Source organism: Dasypus novemcinctus, chromosome 26 (genome assembly GCF_030445035.2).
Source record: "Dasypus novemcinctus isolate mDasNov1 chromosome 26, mDasNov1.1.hap2, whole genome shotgun sequence".
Taxonomy (NCBI): Eukaryota; Metazoa; Chordata; class Mammalia; order Cingulata; family Dasypodidae; genus Dasypus; species Dasypus novemcinctus.
Window position 1 is genome coordinate 54,358,624 of NC_080698.1, and position 25,644 is coordinate 54,384,267.

The 25,644-nt window shown below is 41.2% G+C and overlaps 1 protein-coding gene, 1 long non-coding RNA gene and 1 other non-coding gene across 9 annotated transcripts in view; all 3 read left to right on the top strand.

Moving 5' to 3' along the window:
* Window positions 1-4,932: 4,932 nt before the first annotated feature.
* LOC131276055 (uncharacterized) lies at window positions 4,933-12,853 on the top strand. Of its 2 annotated transcripts, none has more exons than XR_011647571.1 (2): window positions 4,933-7,656; window positions 9,988-12,853. It is a non-coding gene; the product is annotated as an uncharacterized lncRNA (long non-coding RNA). The 2 variants fall into 2 exon arrangements; XR_011647572.1 differs by having other exon boundaries at window positions 4,933-6,237.
* Window positions 12,854-14,506: 1,653 nt separating this feature from the next.
* ACAD9 (acyl-CoA dehydrogenase family member 9) overlaps window positions 14,507-25,644 on the top strand; it is a 58,102-nt gene continuing 46,964 nt past the window's right edge. For all 6 annotated transcript variants that reach the window (XM_023587773.3, XM_023587775.3, XM_023587774.3 and 3 more), the window contains exons 1-2: window positions 14,507-14,759; window positions 19,024-19,117. In XM_023587773.3, the coding sequence (XP_023443541.1) occupies window positions 14,610-14,759; window positions 19,024-19,117 (244 nt within the window). In that variant the 5' untranslated portion in view covers window positions 14,507-14,609. The remainder of the gene's footprint in view (window positions 14,760-19,023; window positions 19,118-25,644) is intronic.
* TRNAG-ACC (transfer RNA glycine (anticodon ACC)) lies at window positions 20,649-20,724 on the top strand. The gene has a single exon. It is a non-coding gene; the product is annotated as a tRNA-Gly (tRNA).

Here is a 25,644-nt window from a genome sequence, read left to right on the forward strand (position 1 = left end):
ATTTCAAATCTGCTGTTGTGTGCCTCTATTGTATTTTTTTTTTTAAAGATTTATTTTTATTTATTTAATTCCCCTCCCCTCCCCCGGTTGTTTGTTTTCTGTGTCTTTTTGCTGCCGTCTTGTTTCTCTGTCCGCTTCTGTTGTCGTCAGCGGCACGGGAAGTGTGGGCGGCGCCATTCCTGGGCAGGCTGCACTTTCTTTCTTGCTGGGCGGCTCTCCTTATGGGTGCACTCCTTGCGCGTGGGGCTCCCCTACGCGGGGGACACCCCTGTGTAGGAGGGCACTCCTTGCGCGCATCAGCACTGTGCACGGGCCAGCTCCACACGGGTCAAGGAGGCCCGGGGCTTGAACCGCGGACCTCCCATGTGGTAGACGGACGCCCTAACCACTGGGCCAAAGTCCGTTTCCCTCTATTGTATTTTTAATCTCACTTATTGTGTCTTTCATTTCCACAAGCTCTGTTATTTTCCTTTTGAAGATTTCCATTTTTTTCTCTGTGCTCATCATGTCTTCTTTTTTTTTTTTTAGATTTATTTATTTATTTATTTCTCTCCCCTTCCCCCTCACCCTAGTTGTCTGCTCTCTGTGTCTATTTGCTGCATCTTCTTTGTCCACTTCTGTTGTTGTCAGCGGCACGGGAATCTGTGTTTCTTTTTTTGTTGCGTCATCTTGTTGTGTCAGCTCTCCGTGTGTGGCGCCATTCCTGGGCAGGCTGCACTTTCTTTTGCACTGGGTGGCTCTCCTTATGGGGCGCACTCCTTGCACGAGGGGTTCCCCTACGTGGGGGACACCCCTGCATGGCAGGGCACTCCTTGCGCACATCAGCACTGCACATGGGCCAGCTCCACACGGGTCAAGGAGGCCCGGGGTTTGAACCTTGGACCTCCCATGTGGTAGGCGGACGCCCTAACCACTGGGCCAAGTCCGCTTCCCACCTTCCACTTTTGATGCTCGGTGGGTGAACCATTAAAACCAATCCCCCCACAGCTAGCTTCATTATCTGGTTTGCAGCCCCGTAGACGCTCTCTAGAGATGGCAAAAAATAGTTATTATTTCAAAGAAACGTTAGTGCTGAGCCCCAAACGCCGTTGCTAGAGACCCAGGTGTTTTCTGAGACTAGGTGGATTTCAGCGCTGCCGACAATCAGCCTGATCACTGCCTGCCCAGAGGCTGCTGCTGCAGGGGACAGGGTGATGAACTATGTTTCCCTAAATATGTTTCCTAATAGTTATTTTGTTAGTGGAAGAATATTCCGTGTTAAATCCCTTTAGCAAGACCGAGCACTGCATTGTCTTTATGTGCAATTTCCCACGAGTTAAGATTTTTCCAGGCTGACTTTGCCACCTGGTCATCCTGAAATAGGATTTCAGGCTTTACTGACTTTTATGTAAACAGATAAAGGATACCCCCATGAGTTAAAGTGATTATTTGGCTCTTACATTATAGCAATTGCTTTGGGAATTCTGGAGGTTTCACAGCATTTGTGTTATTTTACACATTTTTTGTAGGACAAGCGTGAGAGGGTCTGTGCTTTAGAATGCAGATCTTGGGTCATTTTGGCTTTTGAAACGTAAGGTAAAATCAAAGGTATTTTTCTCTTGTTGTGAATGCCGTTTCTATATTGGCTCTCTTGAGTGCTTGAAAGATTCTCATCCTAAGGAGCTGGGGTAAGCTGAAAGATCCCTATATGAGTATTAGACAATTTCTGAAATCTCAGGTGGGTGGAGTGGAAGGAAAATTCAATATTCCTTTCATCCTCAGAATAAATCCATATTATATATATTTTTTTTCATATTTTATATTGATTTCATCATTTTCCAGGTGAGGGAACTGGGACACTGGGATAAGAAGTGGCTGGTCCAAGGTGGGTGGTGGTGGTGGTGGTAGAACGAGATACATTGCCAGGCAGAAAAACCTGTTAGACAAATCCAGAATATTCAGCCTGCCAAGTACATTTAAGGGCTAAAGGCACCTGAGTACCTCCTGTGTATGGCGCGCCATGCTTAATTTGATCCCTTATCTACAAGGCAATACTATCCCCATTTTACAAATGAGTTGGCAGAGGTGGAGAGTGAAGGCAGGGCCTGATTTGGCTTCTGACCTTTTTTCTTCAAGTAATTTGCTCATCTTTCAAGGCAGTAAGGGAGACGAACAGAGAATAAAGGACTGGGAGTCTGAATCTTCATTCATCTCTCAAGGCCCTGTCTTGTACCTTTGGAGAGAATAGTATGGGGTATTTGGAACACACAGACTCCAATTTATGGCTGTGTGACCTTAGGCAAGTTATTTCACCTCTCTGTCCCTCAGTTTCCTCATTTGTATAATGGGGATAAAGTAACATCACTATATTCACAGGCTGATTTGGAGGATTAAGTGATATAAGACACAGAAAGAACATAAAACACAGATGCCTGACACAGAGAGAGTACTCGTTAAATGTTATCTTCTATATTCTTTGAGGACAGAATCACTTAAGAGACCAGGTGTTTTAGTTTGCTAAAAGCTGCTGAAAGCTATATACCAGAAATGAGTTAGCTTTTACAACGAGATTTAATGGTTTATAAACTTACAATGTCCAAATCAAGGCAGCAAGGGATGATCTCTCCCTGAACACTGGCTGAGGGTGATTTTGGATTTCTCTTTCACACGGGAAGGTTCATGGTGGCATCTGCTGGTTTCCCTCCTCAGGGCTCCATTGCTTTCAACTTCTGGCTGCTGCATCTGTGGCTTTCCCTCTCAGCTTGTGTGGGTTCCTCTCTGAGCTTCTGTGTCTTTTTCTGTGTCTCTGTATTCATCCCATTCATAAGGCATCCCAGTAAGAGGATTAAGACCTACCCTGGGCCATGCTCTACTGTAGAAATCTAATGAAAAGGTCCTTCACTGGAGTCACTTAATCAAAGGGTCCTACCTACAATGGGTTCATACCCACAGGAATGGATTAGCTTGAAGAACAAGATTTTCCAGGATTCAGAAAAACCTCAAACTACCATACCAACCAAATACCCAACTGCTTGTGACTGGCCCCTAGTTAATGATGACTGTACATTTACACTGTACCTCAGTGTTTTCATAGAAACTTGTAAGGTATTTTTTATTAGTTAAGGTTACATGGGCTGCTAAAAAATAAACACTAACACACAGGAGCAAGTGGCCTGCATCTGTGAAGTTCTGAACTTTTTCTGTTATAAAATTAACCCAGTCACTACTCTTGGTTTGGATGATAACCTTCAAAGTAATGTGCAATTCATAACCACCATTAAATAAAAAAGCAAGAAAACTATTATTAAAAAAATATATATATATATGGGGAGCAGACTTGGCCCAGTGGTTAGGGCGTCCATCTACCACATGGGAGGTCCGTGGTTCAAACCCCGGGCCTCCTTGACCCATGCAGAGCTGGCCCATGCACAGTGCTGATGTGCGCAGAGTGCCGTGCCATGCAGGGGTGTCCCCCGCATAGGGGAGCCCCATGTGCAAGGAGTGCGCCCCGTAAGGAGAGCCGCCCAGTATGAAAGAAAGTGCAGCCTGCCCAGGCATGGTGCTGCACACACGGAGAGCTGATGCAGCAAGATGATGCAACAAAAAAGAGACACAGATTCCCGGTGCCGCTGGTAAGGATAGAAGCAGTCACAGAAGAACACACAGCGAATGGACACAAAGAACAGACAACTGGGTGGGGGGGGGGGAATGGGGGGAGAAGGGGAGAGAAATAAAAAATAAATCTTAAAAAAAATAAATAGGGCCCAGTGACATCAATACACCACTCACCTTTCAGAAACAGAATCACCATACTCCTGGTATTCGACTAAGTTTTAATTTAGACTGCTTTAGGTACAATAGAAAATGAAACCTGAAGACTCAATCTGTTTTGATAACAAACACTGGGTCGCCAGGTTTGTGGGCATACTTTCACAAGCTAGAAACTAGGAACAGGAGAAACTCTTAACAGGAGCAGGCTACAAATTTGAAGGCTTTGAGGGCATGAAAATAAATGGCATTCTGGAAAGTGTTTTTTCCCATTGGTACATTTTAAAAGTCTGCCATTTAAAACAACAACAACAAGAAAATAACCAACAACCAAAAAACCCCCACTACATTTGACAAAAATAGGTACATTACTAATGGTCACTTCTGTTTCTAATTGCCTCACATAGAGGCCATTAAGATAGTTAGGCACTTGGGTTTTTCCCCCTAATACTCAACTTTCATTTTAATCTACGTAAAAATTAACACAATATGAAAAAAAAAGAAAACTTACTTTTTTTCCCCATCAAAAAAATTATAAGATCGTAATTTTTCTATTCACCTTAAGAATGCAATCAATTCTTCACAGGCTGGAGGCTCTAATTTTCACTGTTTTGACTTTTGTCTTTCCTCTCTCTTCCATTTCCTTTTCGTTCTCCCCAAACATTGCTTCACAAATAAATTAAAAAGAAAGAAACGAAATCCAGTTGGTTTGTAATTCCCATTCGTTTAAATAAAAAGAAAGGCCACTGAAGCAGGCACATTGGTTGCCTACACACCAGGACTGGGTGACTGGGCGCTTCTGCTTTGTTTGGGTCCCTGTCCCCCATCTCTGCACTAAGAGGGGAAATGGAAAAGTGGGAAAAGTCAAAGAGAAGAGGACAACTAAGCTTGAGATCGCCATTGCGTCTGCTTTTTAAAAAAGATATTCATGAAAGTCCAACATTCCTTTACGCACAAAGAACTCCAGAAACAAGCTGCAAAAAAATGTTCCTGATTGCTATTGACAAGTGGCCCTAGTTGCTGGAGGCTCAGCAGCTGCTCCAGCCATCCCTGGGAGGCAAGCTTTTTGAGGTTGGTGGATACGGGGGGTATTCCAGTTGTCCTTCAGGTTAGTTACCTGGGTTCTTCCTGATTTGTTTTATGGTATTTGGATGTTCTTGGGTTTTGAGAAACATTGTTGCTTGAGGCTTCACATGCCTTGTGATCTCTGGCTGAGACATGCATAAGAGTAGCCTCTAGAATGACCTCCTGGCTCCATTTTAAATCTCTTAGCCATCGTAACTTTATTTCTTTTAACAGTCTCTAGATAGTAAGATATCAGCCAACTTCTCTTTCAGCAGGAAATAAACTGGTGATAAGATCTGTACAAATTGTGTCCTTTTATCAGGATATTGACTCCTATGAGGCAGGAACCTTGATGGAACAAACTCATTTTTCAGGGGCCTGACTAATAACCGTATAGCCTGGAAACAGGGAGACAACTTCACGTTTTTCTTCTCTCCAATACTATGTTAAGTAAATTTCTCCATCAACTACAAGTTTGGCAAGGTTAACATTCAGGGATCTGAGAGTAGTTTTCCACTCAGACAATGTGCCTGAGACCCAAAACCATGCATTCTCAGACACAAGCATAAACATAAGGGCCAAGTCAGAGGACTGACTTACTTGTGGGTATATGTATGGGAATCAGTTGAATTGATGTGGCCATATAGGAATTTAATTCAGAGACACTCAGTGAATATGGGAAATCCTATGTTTAAAGCAAACTGTTTTAAAGCTTGAATCTCATTTTCAGGATAATTCAGGATAAACAAGGGTGTATTAGTCAACCAAAGGGGTGCTGATCCAAAATATCAGAAATTGGTTGCTTTTTATAAAGGGTATTTATTTGGGGTAGATGCTTACAGATACCAGGCCATAAAGCATAAGTTACTTCCTGTGGGAAACAAAGGCATGTTGTTTCCATGGAAGCAAGTTACTTCCTTGACCACTGAGTCAAACTGTCCCTTGTGATTATCGGTGCGGATCACAATCTTGGCAGGGAAAGCACACCTGCAGGCAGAACAATAACATATAGAACAGAACGACCTGAGTAACAAGATTTGTGAGTATAGTTACTGATTTTTGTAATAATAGTTCCAGTAAAGTTTGTTGGTGTTCATCAATCACTAGTTAATATAGAATGAGGTAAGGGTAATAGGTAACTTGATTTTTTGCTGAATGTCACGTATGTTAGGGGTATATATACTAGCCCCTCAACTCAATAAAGTTGTCTGATGAGCTTGAGAAATCAGTGCTCTCAAATCCCCTGAACCCAATCTTTCTTTGTCTTTCATTCCCGATACCTCGGGTCACCGACCTCACCGACCAAGACTCCGACAGGTGGCGCCCAAATGTGGGGCCCGAGGCAGAGGATTCATCAAGACACGGCAGCGTAGAATCTTCCACCTCTGGATCGGGAACGCGGAAAGCTGAAAAGCCTTTTTTAAGGTAAGGAGTGTCGAAATTAATTAACCCGGGTAGATTGCTGCTTCATATTATTAAGTTTTGCTTTCCGCTAGCATCAGGGTATGGGTAATCAACCAGGACGCTTGGAAGAATATCCACAGGTTTTGGAAACACTGTTACACAGTGTAGGCGTCACAGTTAAGACTGCAGATTTGTTAGAATTGTTTGCTTTGGTTCAAAAGCATTGTTATTGGTTTCAACCACAATGAAAGAATTTGATGAATGTTAAGCAGTGGAGGCAAGTAATGAAAGCATTACGGAGAGCATATCAGAAAGGAGAGAATATACCTGTATCAGTTTGGGCCTTAGGACAGCATATTGCTGCTGCATTAGATCCTTTGCAGTCCAACAAAGAAGAAGAGATTGTTCTTTTCTCAAGGGAGGAAACAGCTATGAATGATACAGGTAAAGACAGGAATTTGGAGGAGGATCAGGAAGAAGAGGAGTTATTTGAAGTTAAAGACACAAATCCGTTCTTAACTAAATCCATGTTGGAACTAAATATTTCTAAGGCAAACATATATCCTAATTTGACTCATGAGGTTCCTTCTGCACCTCCAGAACCTGGAAAAGTACCTAGTGGACTTTTCTCCACAGACCTGCCTTATGTTCGTAGCAGCTTTAAGCCAAACCCTGTGCCTGTTACTCCATTAATGAGATGTCTTTTACTGGGATCTAGTCAAGGTGAGCCTCTGGCTATGCAAGCTGTAGCAGCTTTTCCTGTAACTATTCAACAAATTCCTCCTGATGCTCAACACCCACAAGGGGGTGTCAAGTTTCATCCTGAGCCAAAAACTTTTAAACTATTGAAAGATTTAAAACGGGCAAAGATACTAAGTAATGTCCTTGTTAGTGAAATTAGGCTTGTAAGAAAACTCTCTGTTAAAGTGTTAACTAAGATAAGGAAACTATTCTGGCAACAACTCTGCAAACCCCCTGCTGTCTACATGACAATGTAGCTGTGGGTTAGAGGGGGTTAATAGAGTTAAGCCACTGAAAAAAGAAAAACATGGCAACATTGGTGTTCTGTTTTGTTTCCATGCTAATTCTAATTGGGCTTATTTAACCAAGATAATAAAATTAGTACATAATTTTTATCAAGGTATAAAAAGGAATTTTCAGTTTTAAATCAATAGTTTACTCCTGAACTTCAAGTCTCAGTATAGTCTTACAGAGTAATAATCCAAAAATGTGTGTTAACTGTCTGTCTAAACTGCTAAATTAGAGTTTTAACTACATTTATGCTGCTCAAGTTATCTTAACTGATTGCTGATAACTAATAAAAATGTTTCCAAGCACAAGCTTGAATGTTACAGGCAACACAGATTCCAAAAGAAATCTTAAGAAGTGATATTTAAAATGTGATATAATGGAGAGCTTAAAAGCAGCTATACCAAGAAAGTAAGAATTATGAGTTAATTGTAAACTGTATGTTTCTGTTACTGTGTTGTGATTGTTCTGTGTTTGTTCGTTCAATGTCAGTGAGTATTTTGATACCTCCGGATGGTAATATAAATTAATAAAAATTTATAAAAGAGCTCTATTCAAATGGCCAAAAATTAAATAAGCGCTTATATTAATACATAAGTTTAAATGTTAATAAGATCTCTACAATGATAAAAATTGTGAGTCTTGATTAATAAAATTACTATAAGTCTTTTTATAAAAAGTTCTTGCCTAGATTGAAATGAATAGCTTATTTTTCTTCACAGGATAATAAGAAGGATGTAAAACTTAAATGAATATTAAAAAGGTTAAAAATTTGTGAGAATGCTAACTGAAATTAAATAAGTTTTTGCAAAAAAGTGTGTTTTGCCCTAAAGTAGGATGGCTAATTTTCATAAACTCTTGGAACTTAAATGCATGTGACAAGTTATAGAAAGTGTTGTGGTAACTTTAAGTAAAAAAAAAAGTGTTCTGTGAAAGTAAAATTTGTCTTAAAACAATATAATTATAGTCTATATGGTTATAAGTATCTATAAAAAGTCTTATGAAGCATTGTTTAAAGTGTTTAAGTGGCTAATTCCAAAAGGTCATTATTAAACAAACCTGAATTAATAATAATAATAATAAAAGATAATTTTATAACAGAAAAGCTTGGCTGCAGCCAGCCTCCTTTGACAACTTGCTTCTAGGGAACTGTTTCTCATATTGCATGCTACTAAGTATTTAAAGTAAAGAAAAGTTTATTATTTTAACAAGCTTGTTAAGTGTTGACAGTATTATATTATAAGAAGTTTACTTGATAACTTCATATGTGGGCTATATGAAATGTGTTTTTATTATTAAGGAAACAGGAAATAATTTTGTCCTAAGATAAAATGATTGGTTATTAAGAAAGAGTAAAATACAGAACAAAACCTGAGTGAATACTAAAGTGCAGAAGGTTCATAGAAAAGAAATTTTTATAATTAAAGTTAAATAAAATTTAATGGGTCTATCTATAAAATTTTAAAATCTTTAATATCAAGTAGTATACTAATGCAAAGTTAAGATTTTGTTCTTTCTCAAAGCCTCTCAAATCACTAGTCTGTTTTGGTAAAAGTTTTTATCCTCAATAATCGGCATACAAAGAAAGTCTGTTTTATCAAAATAGCTTCTTGTGCTTTAACCTCATCATTTCCTTGGTGTTCCAAGAAGGAAAAGTTTTATCTCTTTTAAAGGAATATAATGTTCAAAACTGCTTTCTCAAAATCAAATCCTGAAAAGTAGCCTTTTATTCCAAACTAATTATAAAAGATCTGTTCTTTTACCTTGAAAGAAAAATTATAAGTTAAATAAAAGGTATTTTAAAGTGTTATAAAATTAACAAGTTTTTTCTTTCCTTTAACCCTCTGTTAATTAAGGTTGTATGAGTAAAATGTTTCTATAAATGCTTAAAAGTGTATAAAGTTACCAATATTTCAGCATAATATTAAAAAGAAAAGTACAATGTAGTTAATTATGGTTTTAATTATTATAAGAGTGTGTGTCACAAAAACAACCTCTTATCATAGATTAAAGTAACAACACTGTAGTATGCAGCAATCCCAAACACTGCTAGTTGCAAAAAGCTAATTCCAGCTATGTTGCTATCACTTTGTTTTAAAACTTGCTAAGACTTTCTTTAGTGTCTTCTTAGACAAATCAAGCCAGCTGCATTCCTCTATCTGTAAAAAACCCAACAATAAACTTTTGCAGTGCTTTTCAGGGCTATGTGCATAGCCCAACTATCTTGTACAGTATTTACTAATAGTAATAGTAATAAAAAAGCAGCATATGTTACTTCTCGAAAAGAACAGGCTTGGCAGACCCCATTCACGTCTGCTCAGCGTACTGAACTTGCTGCCATCATTAAGGTGTTAACAATATTTAAGGAACCTTTGAATATTGTCTCTGATTCTGAATATGTATGCCTTACTGTTAAGCATATTGAAACGGCTCATTATCTTTGTTACTAATGCATTATCTCAACTTTTTGCTGATTTGCAACATCTCATTAGATTAAGACAGCATCCTATTTACATTACACATATACATTCTTATACATCTTTGCCTGGTCCTATAACAGCAAGTAATGCTCGAGCTGATTTATTAGTGGGGTGTTTACAAAGTGCTCGTGATTACCATGCTTTAACTCACATTAACGCTAAAGGCCTGTGAAATAAATATCAAAAGCTAACAAGACTACAAGCACAGGAAATTATTCGTACTTGTCCTACCTGTGGACCACTGACAACAGTGCCTTTTCAGGCTGGAACTAATCCCAGAGGCCTGACTCCTAATCAGTTATGGCAGATGGATGTTACTCACCTTCCATCCTTTGGTAAACTACAATATGTTCATGTTTGTATTGGCACTTATTCTCATTTCATGTGGGCTACTGCTCAAAGTGGGGAACGGTTTCATCATGTTCGCTCACATCTCTGGTCTGCTTTTGCTGTGATGGGATGCCCTCTAAAAATTAAAACTGATAATGGTCCCTTTTACATTAGTAAATCCTTTGCTTCCTTTTGTGGGAAATATGCTATTGAACATGTTACCGGCGTTCCCCATAATCCTACAGGTCAAGCTATTGTTAAAAGATGCCATCACACTCTCAAAATTAGGCTTTTAAAACAAAAAGGGGGAGATGATGGTATGATATCACCTAAAGATCAATTGGCTAAAGCTTTATTTACCTTAAATTTTCTTAATGTTTATGATTCTATGACACCGGCAGAATGTCATTTTGGACATTCTCAAACATCCACAGAAATTGCAGAATCTGAGAATCAACCAGTATTTTGGAAAGATGTTTTAAGTAATGAATGGAAAAAAGGCAGGGTTAAAGTATGGGGGTGAGGTTATGCTCTTATCATTTCAGAAAATGGAGAAGAAATCTGGCTTCCAGAAAAAAGGATTAAACCTAGGACTGAAGAAGTGGAGTCTTCTACACATATGGATCCTACTGATAGTGAGTGAAACCGGCGATGGTAATTACACATATTGGGCTTATATCCCTTATAATCGCTAAGGTTACTTGGAGTGTTAACCTGGAAAGATCCTCCTTTTCCTGTTTATTTGAATGAAACTCATATATTTCCTGGACCCATGGATGATAGACTACCACTTAAGTCACAAGAAGAAGGACAAAGGATTTATAATCTCCTTCTTCCATTTGATTTCCGACCTCTTTGCATTGGCAATTGCCCACCATGTATGGCTGTGAAAAATAGAACTATGACCAATTTTAGCCATAATAATACTAAATCTTTGGTAACTTTATTCCCATCCTATCAATACCAAGAATATAAGTATCCAAGTTATAGTTGTCCTAAGAGGAATGCTGGTGATATGCAAAGATGGTATGAATGCCATATGGGAAAAGGATCTGTCGTTTTTAATGATTCCTATGGAATAGTGTGGGAAAGTGCCCCTATGGGGAATCCTAACAAATATAAGGGCAGATTTATTTGGTATGGTTTATATAGCAAAGGACAACAAGTTAGGAATGTACAATATCCTTTCCATGAATCTTTGTTTCTTGATGAAAAAATAATTTTTACTAAAAATAATAGTGATTGGAAAAATATAGGGAAATGGGTTCCTTTTCCATGGTGCAATAGCACTGGAGTCCATGATCAAAAACAAATATGGAAAGTCTTCTTAGGAGTGGCATCTACTTCTGAATGGAAAGGTAATAAAAGTATGGATGGACAATATTTACATTTGGATCAAATTCATCATTTTCAATCATGTGTCAAAGATCCATATGTGTTTGTGGTAGGGAAGGCTACCATAACTGAAAATGCTTTGTTCTATAAGGATGGTGCTTTGTATACTTGCTTGTCTGAGAATATTTTACAGAATGGCGATATTATCACCATGGCTCGCCAAAGACAAGGAGTGTGGATTCCGGTGAAAATGAATCGGATGTGGCAGTCATTTCCTAAGAGTCATCTTCTTTTCCATCTGGCTCATGGACTGTTGAAACGATCTAAGAGATTTTTGGAACTTCTCATAGCTGGCATTCTTGGCCTCATTGGTGTCATCACTGCTGCTGCCACTGCTGCTGTTGCATTGCATGAGACGGTGCAAACACAGCAATACGTGCATGATTGGCACACATTATGGCATAGTCAAGAGCATATTGATGAAGGACTTAATAACAGAGTTAGTGATTTGGAATCTGCTGTTTTACACTTAGGAGATCAAGTTTATAATTTGAATTTGTTAAGAGTATTGAAATGTGATTGGAATGAAAGTAATTTTTGTATTACTCCTTTGGATTATAACATTTCTATGTTTCAATGGAATAAGATCAGAAATCATTTGTTAGGACACAAGGGAAATATGTCATTAGAAATTGAGGAATTGCAGAAAAAGATTTTAGAAATGTCTCATAATCAGATATACGTAGATAATGATAAGGACATCTTTAATGATTTGATTTCACATTTAAATAAGTATAATCCTGTTGATTGGTGGAAGTCTCAGCATTTCTTATCTGCCTTAGGAATAGGGATATGTGTATTAATCCTGTTGCTCATGGTTGTCGCTTGCCTGGGTAAAGGTGTTTGCCAGAGATTGCACCGTGTGGACACAATGGGACAGGCTAATAACTTAGTACTTGCTAAACCACTACAATAATACCCAGTAGTCAGTGAGCTTGGCTGGTAGTCAATGACGGGTAAGACCCCCTGGGGGGCAACCTAAGACAGGCACAGTCACCCTGACTAAAACAAAAAGGGGGAAATGTGGGAAACAAAGGCATGTTGTTTCCACGGAAGCAAGTTACTTCCTTGACCACTTAGTCACACTGTCCCTTGTGATTATCAGTGCGGATCACAATCTTGGCAGGGAAAGCACACCTGCAGGCAGAACAATAACATATAGAACAGAACAACCTGAGTAACAAGATTTGTGAGTATAGTTACTGATTTTTATAATAATAGTTCCAGTAAAGTTTGTTGATGTTCATCAATCACTAGTTAACATAGAATGAGGTAAGGGTAATAGGTAACTTGATTTTTTGCTGAATGTCACGTATGTTAGGGGTATATATACTAGCCCCTCAACTCAATAAAGTTGTCTGATGAGCTTGAGAAATCAATGCTCTCAGATCCCCTGAACCCAATCTTTCTTTGTCTTTCATTCCCGATACCTCGGGTCACCGACCAAGACTCCGACAACTTCCCTCACCAAAGTCTATTTTCACATGTTGGAGCAAGATAGCTGCTGACGTCTGTGAGTGTTCAGGCTTCCTGGGTTCCTCTCTTCTAGGGTCTTCTTTCTCTCTTGATTCAGGGCTCCTCTCTTCCCAGGGCTTGCTTCTTCCTAGGCTCAGGGTTCCTCATTTCCTGGGGCTGGCTTCTCTTTCCCCTGTGAGCTTACTTCCCAGGGCTCCAGCTTAAGGCTTCAGCATCAAACTCCAACATCAAAACTCCCAACTCTGTCCTTTGCCATGCCTTTTTTCCATGAGTTGCCACTCACCAAGGGGTGGGGAGTCAATGCCCTAATGATATGGCCCAATCAAAGCCCTAATCATAATTTAATCATGCCCAGGTACAGACCAGATTACAACATAATCCAATATCTATTTTTGGAAATCATAACCATATCAAACTGCTACACAAGGTTATTATTGTGTTTCTCTGAGACTAATATGCAAGAATAAGATGGGTCTCTTGAGAGCATAACACTTTTTTCATCTTTCTAGTATTACAGGAAAAAAACTGATGGTTTACCTTTTGCTAGGTGCTTTCATATGAACTATTTTCCTTAATCTTCACAACAGTCCTATGAGATAAATTATATTATACTCATTTTTACAGATGAGTATAATCTGTACACAGTCTAATATTTTACATGGAAAACTTACAAACTGGCAAAGTAGTAGCACTCCAAAACTTTTTTCCCAACAATTTACTTAGAATTTATGCCTTCATATTTTTCTAATTTTTGTTTTGGAAATGTTACGTGCCACTGGATTTCTCACTTAATTTAGGGAAACTTAAGTATACACTGAAAGGATGTGAGGCATGATCGGATTTGATATGACTACATTTGTTTTGGCAAAAATGTACAGCAGCTCAAGCTGAAACAGGTTTTTTGTAATATCATTTTTTCTTTATTTAGCCATGGGGATAATTCACAAATGAGTTCACAAATGAGTTCTTGTTTAGCTGAATGGGGAAATAGGCAAAAAGTGAGCAAATAATGGAACAAAGTGATAGACCTTTAAAAATAAGGCCAAAATAGAATTCTGGTACCACAAATTGCTTAAGATGATTGCATATATATTTATATATAATTTTTTTAAAGGAGGTATGGGGGATTGAACCAGGACCTCATACATGGAAGCAGGCATTCATTGACCTACATCCTCTTCCTGCAAATATTTTTAACTAAGAAAGTTTTTGAACCCCCCCTCCCCTCCCCATGTTAGGTCATCAGGTCTTTACCTCAACGATTCAACCTTTCATTGGGACTTGAGTAAGGAGGGGATGAAAGCATGTCGACATTTATGATATTTCATACTCTTCTCAAGTTCATAAGATGGAAGCAGAAGTATTTTCCAATACTGTGGTAAACGCCACAGTCATGATACAAGCACAGTGAGAGGGTAAGGAAAGGAGGCGGGATCTCTTCTTAGAGGGAGCTGATTGAAGACGACTTGAACACAAAAGCTACCCATTCGCAAGAAGAAACCGCCGGGAGGGCGGAGACCCCGCCCCGTCCTGCTTCCGCAGCTTCGCGGTGGGAGGCCGCGCAAGCGCAATGGCGGGGCGTCGCGGTGACGTCATCGGGCGGCGCGAGTCAGGTATAAGGAGCGCGGCGGTGCTGTGGAGGCGCCGGGGACGTTTGCTGCGACCTGAGCGGCGGCTGGCAGGATGAGCCGCTGCCTGCTGCTTGTGCGCGCGGCGCGGTGGGCGCGCTCCCGCGGGGCTCTGGTGGCCTGCACCGCGAGCCGCCGGCCTCTGCGCACCTGCCCGCCGAGCCGGGCTTTCGCCAAGGAGCTCTTCCTGGGCAAAATCGAGAAGGTAACGCCGAGCCCCGAGCCAACCCTTGCTCTCCAGCTCCCGCCTTTCGTCCTTGGCAGGCAAGACTCGTGTTGAGCTTTGTCAGTGTCTCCAAATCTGCCTGACAGGCATCACCTGGGGGCGGGACGTGTTAACACCCCAGATTTCCGAGTCTCACTAAAACCTTTCCAGGGATGGGGGCCCTGGGAAATCTATGGTTTTAACAAATGTTCCAGCTAAATTGTAACAGGTTAATTTGGAAAACCCTAAACTAGATGATCACCAAGCAGCCTTCAACTGAGCTGTTCCGGCCCGGAAATGTGCGGGGTTTCTCTAATTTCCCAGACTGTCACTTGCGTCAGCTTCCAGTTGCTCCTAGGTTTCCACAGCTGAGCCCCAGCTCCTCGAACTACCATTCAGGTTCTTCAGGAGTCGGGCTCCAAGGTGCCTTCCCCTCCCCATCCCTTCCCCGGTCACAGTCAATAGCAGATGTTTGGTTATTAAGCACTCTCCAACCTCTTAAATAGTTCTTTCCAGCCGCCTCGGTTCCTTGACCTCTGCACACTGGCCACTCTTTCCATCTAACCCAGTCAGAGTTGGAGTTTTCTAAGACTCAGGCTGTGGACTTCTCTTTTCATCTATGATTCTTCCCTTAATGCTCTTTCTTAGTCTCATGGCTTTAAATACTACATCAATAGCCTGATGAATACAATTTATTTCTCCAGTTCTGATTTATATCTACTTTTCTATCCCAGAGCTCCACTTAGATGTTGTCTTTTTTTTTTTAATTCATTTTTAAAAAATATTACCTTTAAAAAATATGAAGTCCCATTCAAGACCACCGCCCCCACTCCCCACTTTCCCCACAGCAACACTCTCTCCCATCATCATGACACATCCATTGCACCTGGTAAGTACATCTCTGGGCATCGTTGCACCCCATAGTCAATGGTCCACATCATAGCCCACACTCTCCCACGTTCCATCCAGTGGGCCCTGGGGGGATCTACAATGTCCTTTAGTTGTCTGTGAAGCACCACCCAGGACAACTCCAAGTCCCGAAAACGCCTCCCCATCTCATCTCTTCCTCCCATTCCCCGCACCCAGCAGCCACCATGGCCACCCTTCCCACACCAATGCCACATTTTCTCTGTGGACATTGGATTGGTTGTGTCCATTGCACATCTATGTCAAGAGGGGGCTTAGATTCTACATGGATACTGGATGCAAGCCTCCTGCTTTCAGTTGTAGGCACTCTAGGCTCCATGGTGTGGTAGTTGACATTCTTCAACTCCATGTTAGCTGAGTGGGGTAAGTCCAATAAATCAGAGTGTAGGAGTTGAAGTCTGTTGAGGTTCAGGGCGTGGCTATCATATTGTCAGTCCAGAGATTCAAATCCCCTAAATATTAGATGTTGTCTTAGTTTCTTAGGGCTGCTGTAACAAAGTGCCACTAACTTGGTGGCTTAAAACACCAGCAATTTATTGTCTCGGTTTTGGAAGCTACAAGTCTGAAAGCAAAGTCCCTCTGAATCTGTAGAGGGGCGTCTTCTCCTGCCTCTTCCTGCTTCTGCTATTGGCCAGCCATCTTCCACTGTTCTGGGCTTACAGCGCTTCACTCCCTGCCTCCTTCAACGCATAGTTTTCTCCCCTGAGTCTGACTCCTCTTTTCTCTTAAGATTGCCAGTCCTTTTGGATTAGGAACCCTCCTACTCCAGTATGACCTCATCTTTATTTCTTTTCAAAGCTTTTTATTGTGGTAGCATATATGCAACTCAGAATTGCCCGTTTGGACCACTCTCAAACGTGCAAGTAATGTAACTGGTGTTAGTTACATTCACAATGTTATCTTACCATCAGCATCACCCATTACTGAAATCCCAAAACCCAAAATAAACTCTGTACTCATTAGGCAATAACTCCTCATTCCCTCACCTCTCCTCGCACCACTTCATGCCACCTGGACTCTCTGATCTGCTTTCTGATTATGCTTTCTTAATCTGCAACAACATTATTTCCAGATAAGGTCACATCCCGAGTTACTGGGGATTAGGATTTCAACATTATGTGGGGCAAGGAAGGAGGGTGGTGGAGACACATTTCAAACCCATAACAGATGTCAGGTAGTCATCTCAAGCTTAACATTTAAAACTGAGTTCCTGGTCTCCCTACCCCCATCTTCCTTGTTGTAGACAGTGGCAAATATTATCATTTGTTCAGGCTGAACACCTGGAGTCCTCTGACTCTCTGTTCTTACACCCACATCAAATCAGACAGCAGATCCTGTGTCCTCTCCCTGTCGGTTATATGCAGAATCTGACCACTTCCACCACCCTGGTTCAGGTCCACACGCTCTCATGGTATTATTGGGGTTTGAGCAGGAAAGTGGCAGCATTGTATTTTGCTTAGAATCTCAGAATAGGAAGAAATCTTCAAGACCGTCTAGGTCAGCAGTTGCCGCATTGCCCTTAGTTGGACCCCAGCTCTTCACCGAAGTGCGACTGGGGCTACTACAGGGACCAGTGGGAAGTTGACTGGGTGGGACCTGGGTGACTGTTCTCCCCACCTCCAACCTGGCTTTTATCTGTTTTATAGATTTGATACCTGTACTCGAGTTATTTGGAAAACAGGTTCCACTGCTTTAAAAAAAAGAAATAGAAAGTGACTAGTTGAACCTACTATCCGTAAGGCACCCTGTTCATTTTTTGAACAGTGTAATTGGAGAGTTCTTTCTTACATGTACCTGAGCTTGTGCTCTCTGTTCCAGATACCCTTTGGCCTGGTTGAGGGCCAGTTAGTTCCCGGGCTGTTCCTCTTTTCTTACCTGGCATGCTCACTGGTACCAGAGTGTCTTACTATAATGCAGCCCATTGTACAAGGTCCCAGGACGAACTGGTGAGGCTATGAGGGAGAATGGGAGAGATGGGTTGAGCCTTTGTGCTTTAAGCTAAGGATATTGAACTTTGTTTTTGTGGGGTGGGCTGCAGAATGATGGGAGTTATCTGCATTTTCTTTCTAGATCACTTCGAGAGTTGGGCAGGGATGACTTGGAGGTAGGGATTCTTTTAAGTTAGCTGCCATTTTTGGATAGGGACCCACCAATAAACCTATAGTTAGGGGACGTTCTAGGGTTGGAGGGGGGAAGATTGAGAGCTTTTCTGAAGATCTTCCTTGAGACGCATAGGGAGAGGCAGGGCTCCCAGGGGCTGGCAGCATGTGACGCGGCATGTCCCTTCTCAGCAACCATGGTCCAAATCCAAATAGTGATGTTCTGCGGGTAACCACAGGGGTAGCTGGGTCTCAAAGCCAGAGGGGCTGAGGACACAGCAAAATGATTTCAAGCAATGTCTAGTGATGGTTCGGTGTGGGTGTCCTGGGTGAAGTGGAAACACTGGCAGAGACTTGAAGCTAAGTCATTGGCCACAGGGTGAAGACAAGAGCAGTGCTGGTATCTGATAGACATAATGATGCTGCTTTATGTCCTGGGCCACATAATCTCCTTTGAGCCCCACCCCAACCTCCTGAAATAAACGGGATCATTTCTTACAGAAGCTGATGCAGAGAAAGATGTGTGTCTCAGTCACACATCAAGGGAATGACAGAGCCAGGGTTGAATTCAGGCAGATTGGTTTGGCATCTGGGCCTCTTCCAGTGACCCTACTATGCATACCTTAGCACAAGTAGCAGACATCAGGAGGCGGGAGGGCCACGAGGCCGCATTTGGCTGCTGGGCGGGAGGCCTGGCCAGTGGTGGTACTGTGTAGCCATGTGGGCTCTTGTCGGTGGCAATATCTTTGAACTCACATAATAATTGATGATGAATTTTTAGTAAAGTGTGCTTTCTCAGCCATTATCTTCCACAATCCTCACAATGCCCTGGAGTATGTATTTCCTGTGCATCATGGATGGGAAAGTGGAAGCTTGGGGAAGTGAAGGAACATGGTGCAGACCATGCAGTTATAGGACGCCACAAACCAAGGACCGGAACTCAAGTGCTTCTAACTGTTGGTCCATTTAGACCAGCATCGTTTAGTTTATGTTGATGATGGAACAATCATCATAACTTGTTATTGAAAAGGGAAGCTGATCAAAACCGGCTAGGCGTGCAACCTAGCACGCAGTTCCTGTTGATGAAGCACATTCTGAGGTTTGCTTTCCAATTCCTTTGCTGCGATGTGTCCTGCCGGATGTGGATGCTAGTAAATGCTTTTCCTTCTCTTGACTGATATTACCAGAATGGGTGGTTGCTAAAAATTAAATTTTTAGTAAATGTTTATCATTTTTAGAAAGAAGTTTTTCCATTTCCGGAAGTTAGCCAAGATGAACTTAATGAGATCAATCAGTTTGTGGGACCAGTAGAGAAATTCTTCACTGAAGAGGGTATGTATGATTTTCTTTTATTGTTACAGATTTCTATTTTAAGAGTGATTGCCTCCATATTTATATTAGAAACAATATACATAGGGAATGCTCTCTTGAGTGTTCTTGATCACAGAAAAATAGTATCTTTTCAGTAATATTTTAGGTTAAGGATCATTCCAATTGCTATTTATTCCTAAGAAATATAACTCAGTACTTCACAGCATATTTGTAGCAAAGGATCCCTTTTAAAAATTTCCAATCAGTGGCATACTGACACTTTTGTAAAAAGTATAAATTAAAAGCAAAAAAGTATAAATAAAAAGTAAAAGTAAATTACTAGAAAAATTAAATGGATGCAAAAAGCCCACAAAGACATGCAAAATATGAGCACACTGATTATGTTCTTGGTTGTTGTGGCAAAAATTGCTCTAAATATTTCTAAAGGCTCCATCAAAGCTTGTCAGGAACCAGTGATGGTTTGCAGACCAGCCCTTCAACCAGGCTGCAGACAGAAGGTTGAGTAGCACTCAACAAAGTCCTTCCTCATATCCAATAGCGCGCTCAGCGCCCTTAGGCAGGGGAAAGTGCTCATCCTGTGAGAGCCGGGGGAGGTTAGACTGACCCAGGGGTTTTGTAAACTTTTTGGTCTTGGAACCCTTTTACTTAAAAATTGAGGATCCAAAGGATGTTTGTTTATATGGGTTTTACCTATCGATATTTACCCTATAAGAAATTAAATGGAGAAATTTTTAAAATATTGTAATCTTTTATTACTTCATTTAAAATATTGATAAAACCTTCATTTAAAATATTGATCAATATTGACAGTATTGAGAAAATATTGATTAAAAAGAGTATTTTTAATGAAAAATATTGTCCAAAAAAATGAACAATGGCATTGTTATACATTTTTGCAAATCTTGTTAATGTTTGGCTTATTAGGAGATGGTTGGATTCTCAAATCTGTGTCTTCATTTAATCTCTTGTGATATCATATGTCATGTAGCCTCTAGAAAACTCACTGTACACTTAGAAGAAAATTAGAATTAAAAAGTCAAATAGCAGGACAACGAACAAGATGGCAGCAGAGTAAGGAGCTCCTAGAGTCAGCTCCTGCTACAGGGCAGTTAGTAAACACCCAGAGCTATCTGGAGCTAGCTGAAGCACCTGTCTGGGGGCTCCATACTTGGAAGAGCATCCTGCCACATCCTTGATGGAATGGAAGGAGGAGACTGCCCATCTGCAGAGAAGATTCGTAAGTAGAACACTCCATGCCTGGAGGCCGGTGCCCATCCTCCACTGGAGGCACAAGCTGTCTTGGGAGCTGTTTTGCGGCTGGAATTGAAAGCTCTACTTCCCAATAATGGGGAGGAAGAGACAGGTGGGCACTAACTTCAGCTAGTGATGAGTAAATTTGGTGGGCTAAAGTATAATCCTAAGAACAGCTAAAGTGTGAACCTGTGCAAGTCAGAAAGAGGCTAGTAGCTGCCATCTTAACTCCACACCTGGCATGAGGGGAAGCAGGGTAGATTGAAAATCACAGTGCTGGGGAAGCAGACTTGGCCCAGTGGTTAGGGCGTCCGTCTACCACATGGGAGGTCCAAGGTTCAAACCCTGGGCTTCCTTGACCTGTGTGGAGCTGGTCCATGCACAGTGCTGATGCGCGCAAGGAGTGCTGTGCCACGCAGGGGTGTCCCTCGCATAGGGGAGCCCCACGCGCAAGGAGTGCGCCCCGTAAGGAGAGCCGCCCAGTGTGAAAGAAAGTGTAACCTGACCAAGAATGGCGCTGCACACACGGAGAGCTGATGCAACGAGATGATGCAACAAAAAGAAACACAGATTCCCGGTGCTGCTGATAAGGGTAGAAGCAGTCACAGAAGAACACACAATGAATGGACACAGAGAACAGACAACTGGGGGGGGGGCGGGGGGAGAGGGGAGAGAAATAAATAAAAAATCACAGTGCTGGTAGGAACTGGCTTCTTTCCATCCAGATCGGGTTGCAGCTGTAGCCTAAGCCCCAGCCCTACCTCTGTCAGGGAAGAAGCTGTGGGGACCTGTGCCAGTCTCTCTGAGAAATTACTGGCCAAGCCACGGAGGCCAGTGATTATCCTGCTTTGGCAGTGCAAGCTACCCCAGGAGCTATTCTGTGGCTGGTATTGGAAGCTTCATTTCCCAAAAATGGGAGGAGGAGTAGACAGTTGGCCTCTGATTTCAGCTCCTGATTAGTAGACTTGGCTGGCTAAGGTATAACCCTAGAAACAGCTAGGGTGTGAATCTGTCCAAGTCGGAAAGAGGCTGGTGGTCGCCATTTTGACTCTGCTCCAGCACGAGGGAAAGCCAGGCAGACCGAAAATCACAGTGACGGTAGGAACTGGTTTCTTTCATCCACATTGGCCTGCAACCCTAGGCTAGGCTTCAGCCCCATCTCTGGCAGGGAGGAGGGTGGCAGGCCCTGTCCAGCCTATCCAGGTAACTGCAGGGGTACCTTTGACTGGCACACACTGAATAATTGGAAGTCTACCAGGGCAACTGCAGTCATCTTGGACCTGCAATGCATAGATTGCTGCCCACACCTGTGTCTCTTTCCCTGCTCCAGGCAGGGGAGAAGGGGTGTGAATCTTCATCAGTCTCTCTGGGCAACTATAGTCTAGGCCTGCACAACTTGGATTATTCCCCACAGCTGTGACTCTGTCCCTACCCCTAGCAAAGGAGAAAGTTGGGAGACGCTTCATCTGTCCCTGGTGTAATGAGGGCAGCTTGAGCCTCTACAGCTTATAGCACCAATTTCAACCTTGGCTCCTACTGCACAACCAGCAAGGGAGAAAGGACAGGAAGCCCTAAACTAAAGAGAAAAACTGCACCCAGAATAAATACTCTAGTAAGCCAGATGCCAAGATACCAACAAAAAATTACAATCCATACTAAGAAACAGGAAGATATGTCCTAGTTAAAGGAACAAGATAAGCCTTCAGATGACATAAAGGAGTTGAGACAACTAATCATAGATGTTCAAACAAATCTCCTTAGTAAATTCAGTGAGATGGCTAAAGAGATTAAGGATATTAAGAAGATATTGGGGGAAGCGGATGTGGCTCAACTGATAGAGCATCTGCCTACCATATAGGTGGTCCAGGGTTCAAACCCAGGGCCTTCTGGCCCATGTGGTAAGCTGGCCCATGTGCAGTGCTGCCATGTGCAAGGAGTGCCATGCCACGCAGGGGTGTCCCCCATGTAGGGGAGCCCCACGTGCAAGGAGTGCACCCCAGAAGGAGAGCTGCCCTGCGTGAAAAAAAGCGCAGCCCGCCCAGGAATGGTGTCACACAGACAGAGCTGACGTAGCAAGATGATGCAACAAAAAGAGACACAGATTCCCGGTGCCACTGAGAATGCAAGTGGACCCAGAAGAACGCACAGCGAATGGACTCGGGAGCAGACAACTGGGGGAGGGGAAGGCGAAGAGAAATTAAATAAATAAATCTTTAAATAAAAAAGAAGACATTGGATGCACACAAAGAAGAATTTGAAAGCATGCATAGAAAAATAGCAAATCTTATGGGAATGAAAGGCACAATAAGTGAAATTTAAAAAACTTTGGAATCATAAAATAGCAGATTTGAGGAGACAGAAGAAAGAATTGGTAAGCTTGAATAAATAGCCTCTAAAAGTGAACATACAAAAGAACAGATGAAGAAAAGAATGGAAAAAATTGAACAAGGTCTCAGGGAACTATATGACAGCAAAAGGCTTGCAAACATATGTGTCATGGGTGTCCCAGAAGGAGGAGAGGAGGGAAAAGGGGCAGAAGGAATATTTGAAGAAATAATGGTAGAATATTTCCCAACCCTCTTGAAGCTCATAGATATCTATGTCCAAGAAACAACGTACTCCCATCTGAAAAAATCCGAATAGACAAACTCCAAGACACATACTCATCAGAATATCAAATGCCCAAGACAGAATTCTGAGAACAGCAAGAGAAAAGCAATGCATAATATATAAGGGATACCCAATAAGATTAAGTGCTGATTTCTCACCAGAAACCATGGAGGCAAGAAGACAGTGGTCTGATATATTTAAGAGACTACAAAAGAACTTCCAGCCAAGAATCTTTTCTCCAGCAAGATTGTCTTTCAAAAATGAGGACTAGATTAGAATTTTCATAGATAAACAGAAACTGAGAGAATTTCTAACCAAAAGCCCAGACTTTCAGGAAATACTAAAGGTAGTGCTAGAGCCTGAAAAGAAAAGACAGGAGAGAGAGGCCTGGGAGAGAGTCTAGGAATGAAGCTTATATCAAATAAAGTAACTAAAAGTGTCAAAAGAGTGGTGAAACTAAAATATGACATAAAACTCAAGTAGGAATAAACCTAACCAATGATATAGAGCACTTGTATTCAGAAAACTACAATTCAGTGTTAAAAGAAATTTTAAAAAGGCCTAAATAAATGGAAGAACAGTCTGTTATTTGGATTGGAAGACTAAATATCATTCAGATGTCAATTCTACTCAAATTGATATACAGATTCAATGTAATCCCAATAAAAATTCCACCAGCATTTTTAAAAATTGAAAACATGATTATCAAATTTATTTGGAAATGTAAGCAGTCCTGAATAGCCAGAAATATCTTAAAGAGGAAAAAGGAAGCCCTCATCTCCAAACTTTAAATCATATTACCTAGCCATAGTGGTAAAAATAGCATGTTACTGGCATAAAGACAGACACTTAGGCCAATGGAACCAAATTGATGGTTCAGAAACAGACGCTCACATGTATGGTCGAGTGATTTTTGACTAGCCTGTCAAACCCACACAGCTCAGGCAGAACAGTCCTTTCAACAAATGGTGCTGAAAGAACTGGATATCCATAGCCAAAAGAAGGAAGAGGACCCCTATCATACGCCTTATTCAAAAATTAACTCAAAATGGATCAAAAACCTAAAAATAAGAAGCAAGAACCATAAAGCTTCTAGAAGAAAATCTGGGAAAATAACTTCAAGACCTGTTAGTGTGGGTGGTGGGTTCTTAAAGGAGATAAAAGGAGGACTGAGATGGACTACTGACGTTTAATGTATATAGAGGTTTTAATTAGCTTTACTGTAAAAGTGTGGAAATGTATAGACTGGATGGTAAAGCTAGTTTATAAATGGGAATGTGGTTGAAAATGTTAGTCTAGGTATGTCAATGCCAACTGACAGAATGCTGGAAAATAATCTAGAAACTGAATAGCACAGTAAACCAAGAGGTGGATGAGAATTGTGGTTGGTGGTACAGATGCAAGAGTGTTCTTTGTGAGCTAGTGCAAATGTACATCACTTCTGCAGGGTGGTAGGAGGGGGAGAAGCATGGGAAAAATACAACTGGAGTGACCTATGGACTGTGGTTAGGAGTAATAAGATAATATTCTTGCACCTATGCCAAGATGTACTGTGTTGATAACGGAGCAGTATGGAAAATGTGTGCCAAATGTACCCTATGGACGTGTTAACAATCAGATGATATCTGTCACAAGTGTTCCACTTTAGTATGGTATGTTGATAGAGGGGTGTTGTTTGGGAATTCTGTACATGTGCATGATTGTTTTATAAGTTTACAACATCTGTCATAAAAAATATATTTAAAAAATAATAATAGGGTGCATTGGGGTAAAATACCCCAAATGTAAGATAAGGACTATAATTAGTAGTAAGATTTTGACAATATTCTTTCATAATTTGTAACAAACGCCTCATGACAATGCAGGGTGTTGGTGGAGGGTTGATGTGTGGGACCCCTGTATGATGTTATGCATGTTTGCTTTGTAAGTTCACAAGTTTTACTCTACACTTATTGTTTATGTATGTTCATATATAAATGATAAAAAGAGTAATAATAATAGGGTTGGGGAAAAATAGTTGTTTAGTAGTAATAGTTTGGCAATGCTTTTTAATCATTAAAAACGTTTAACAACAATGCAAGGTATTGGTGGTAAGGTGAGTTATTAGAGTCCTGTATGATGTTATATATGTTTGTTTTTTAAGTTCACAACTATTACTATACACTTATTGTTTATATATATTTATGTATGAGTGATAATCTTCCATAAATTTTTTAAAAAGTGAAAAAAGTCAAATAGCGTCTTTTATTATTGAAATATTTGACATTGTGTACTCCCTAGAACACTCCTCCCTGCCACCTGCAACTTTGAGAATTGCTTCTCTACATTATTAACTTGTTATTATGCTGCTAATTTTATTTTATTTTTTTTAATTTTTTTTTTAAAGATTTATTTTTTATTTATTTCTCTCCCCTTCCCCACCCCCACCCCAGTTGTCTGTTCTCTGTGTCTATTTGCTGCGTGTTCTTCTTTTGTCTGCTTCTGTTGTCAGGGGCATGAGAATCTGTGTCTCTTTTTGTTGCATCATCTTGCCGTGCCAGCTCTCTGTGTGTGCAGCACCATTCCTGGGCAGGCTGAACTTTCTTTTGCACTGGGCGGCTCTCTTTACGGGGCGCACTCCTCGCGCATGGGGCTTCCCTATGTGGGGGACACCCCTGCGTGGCAGG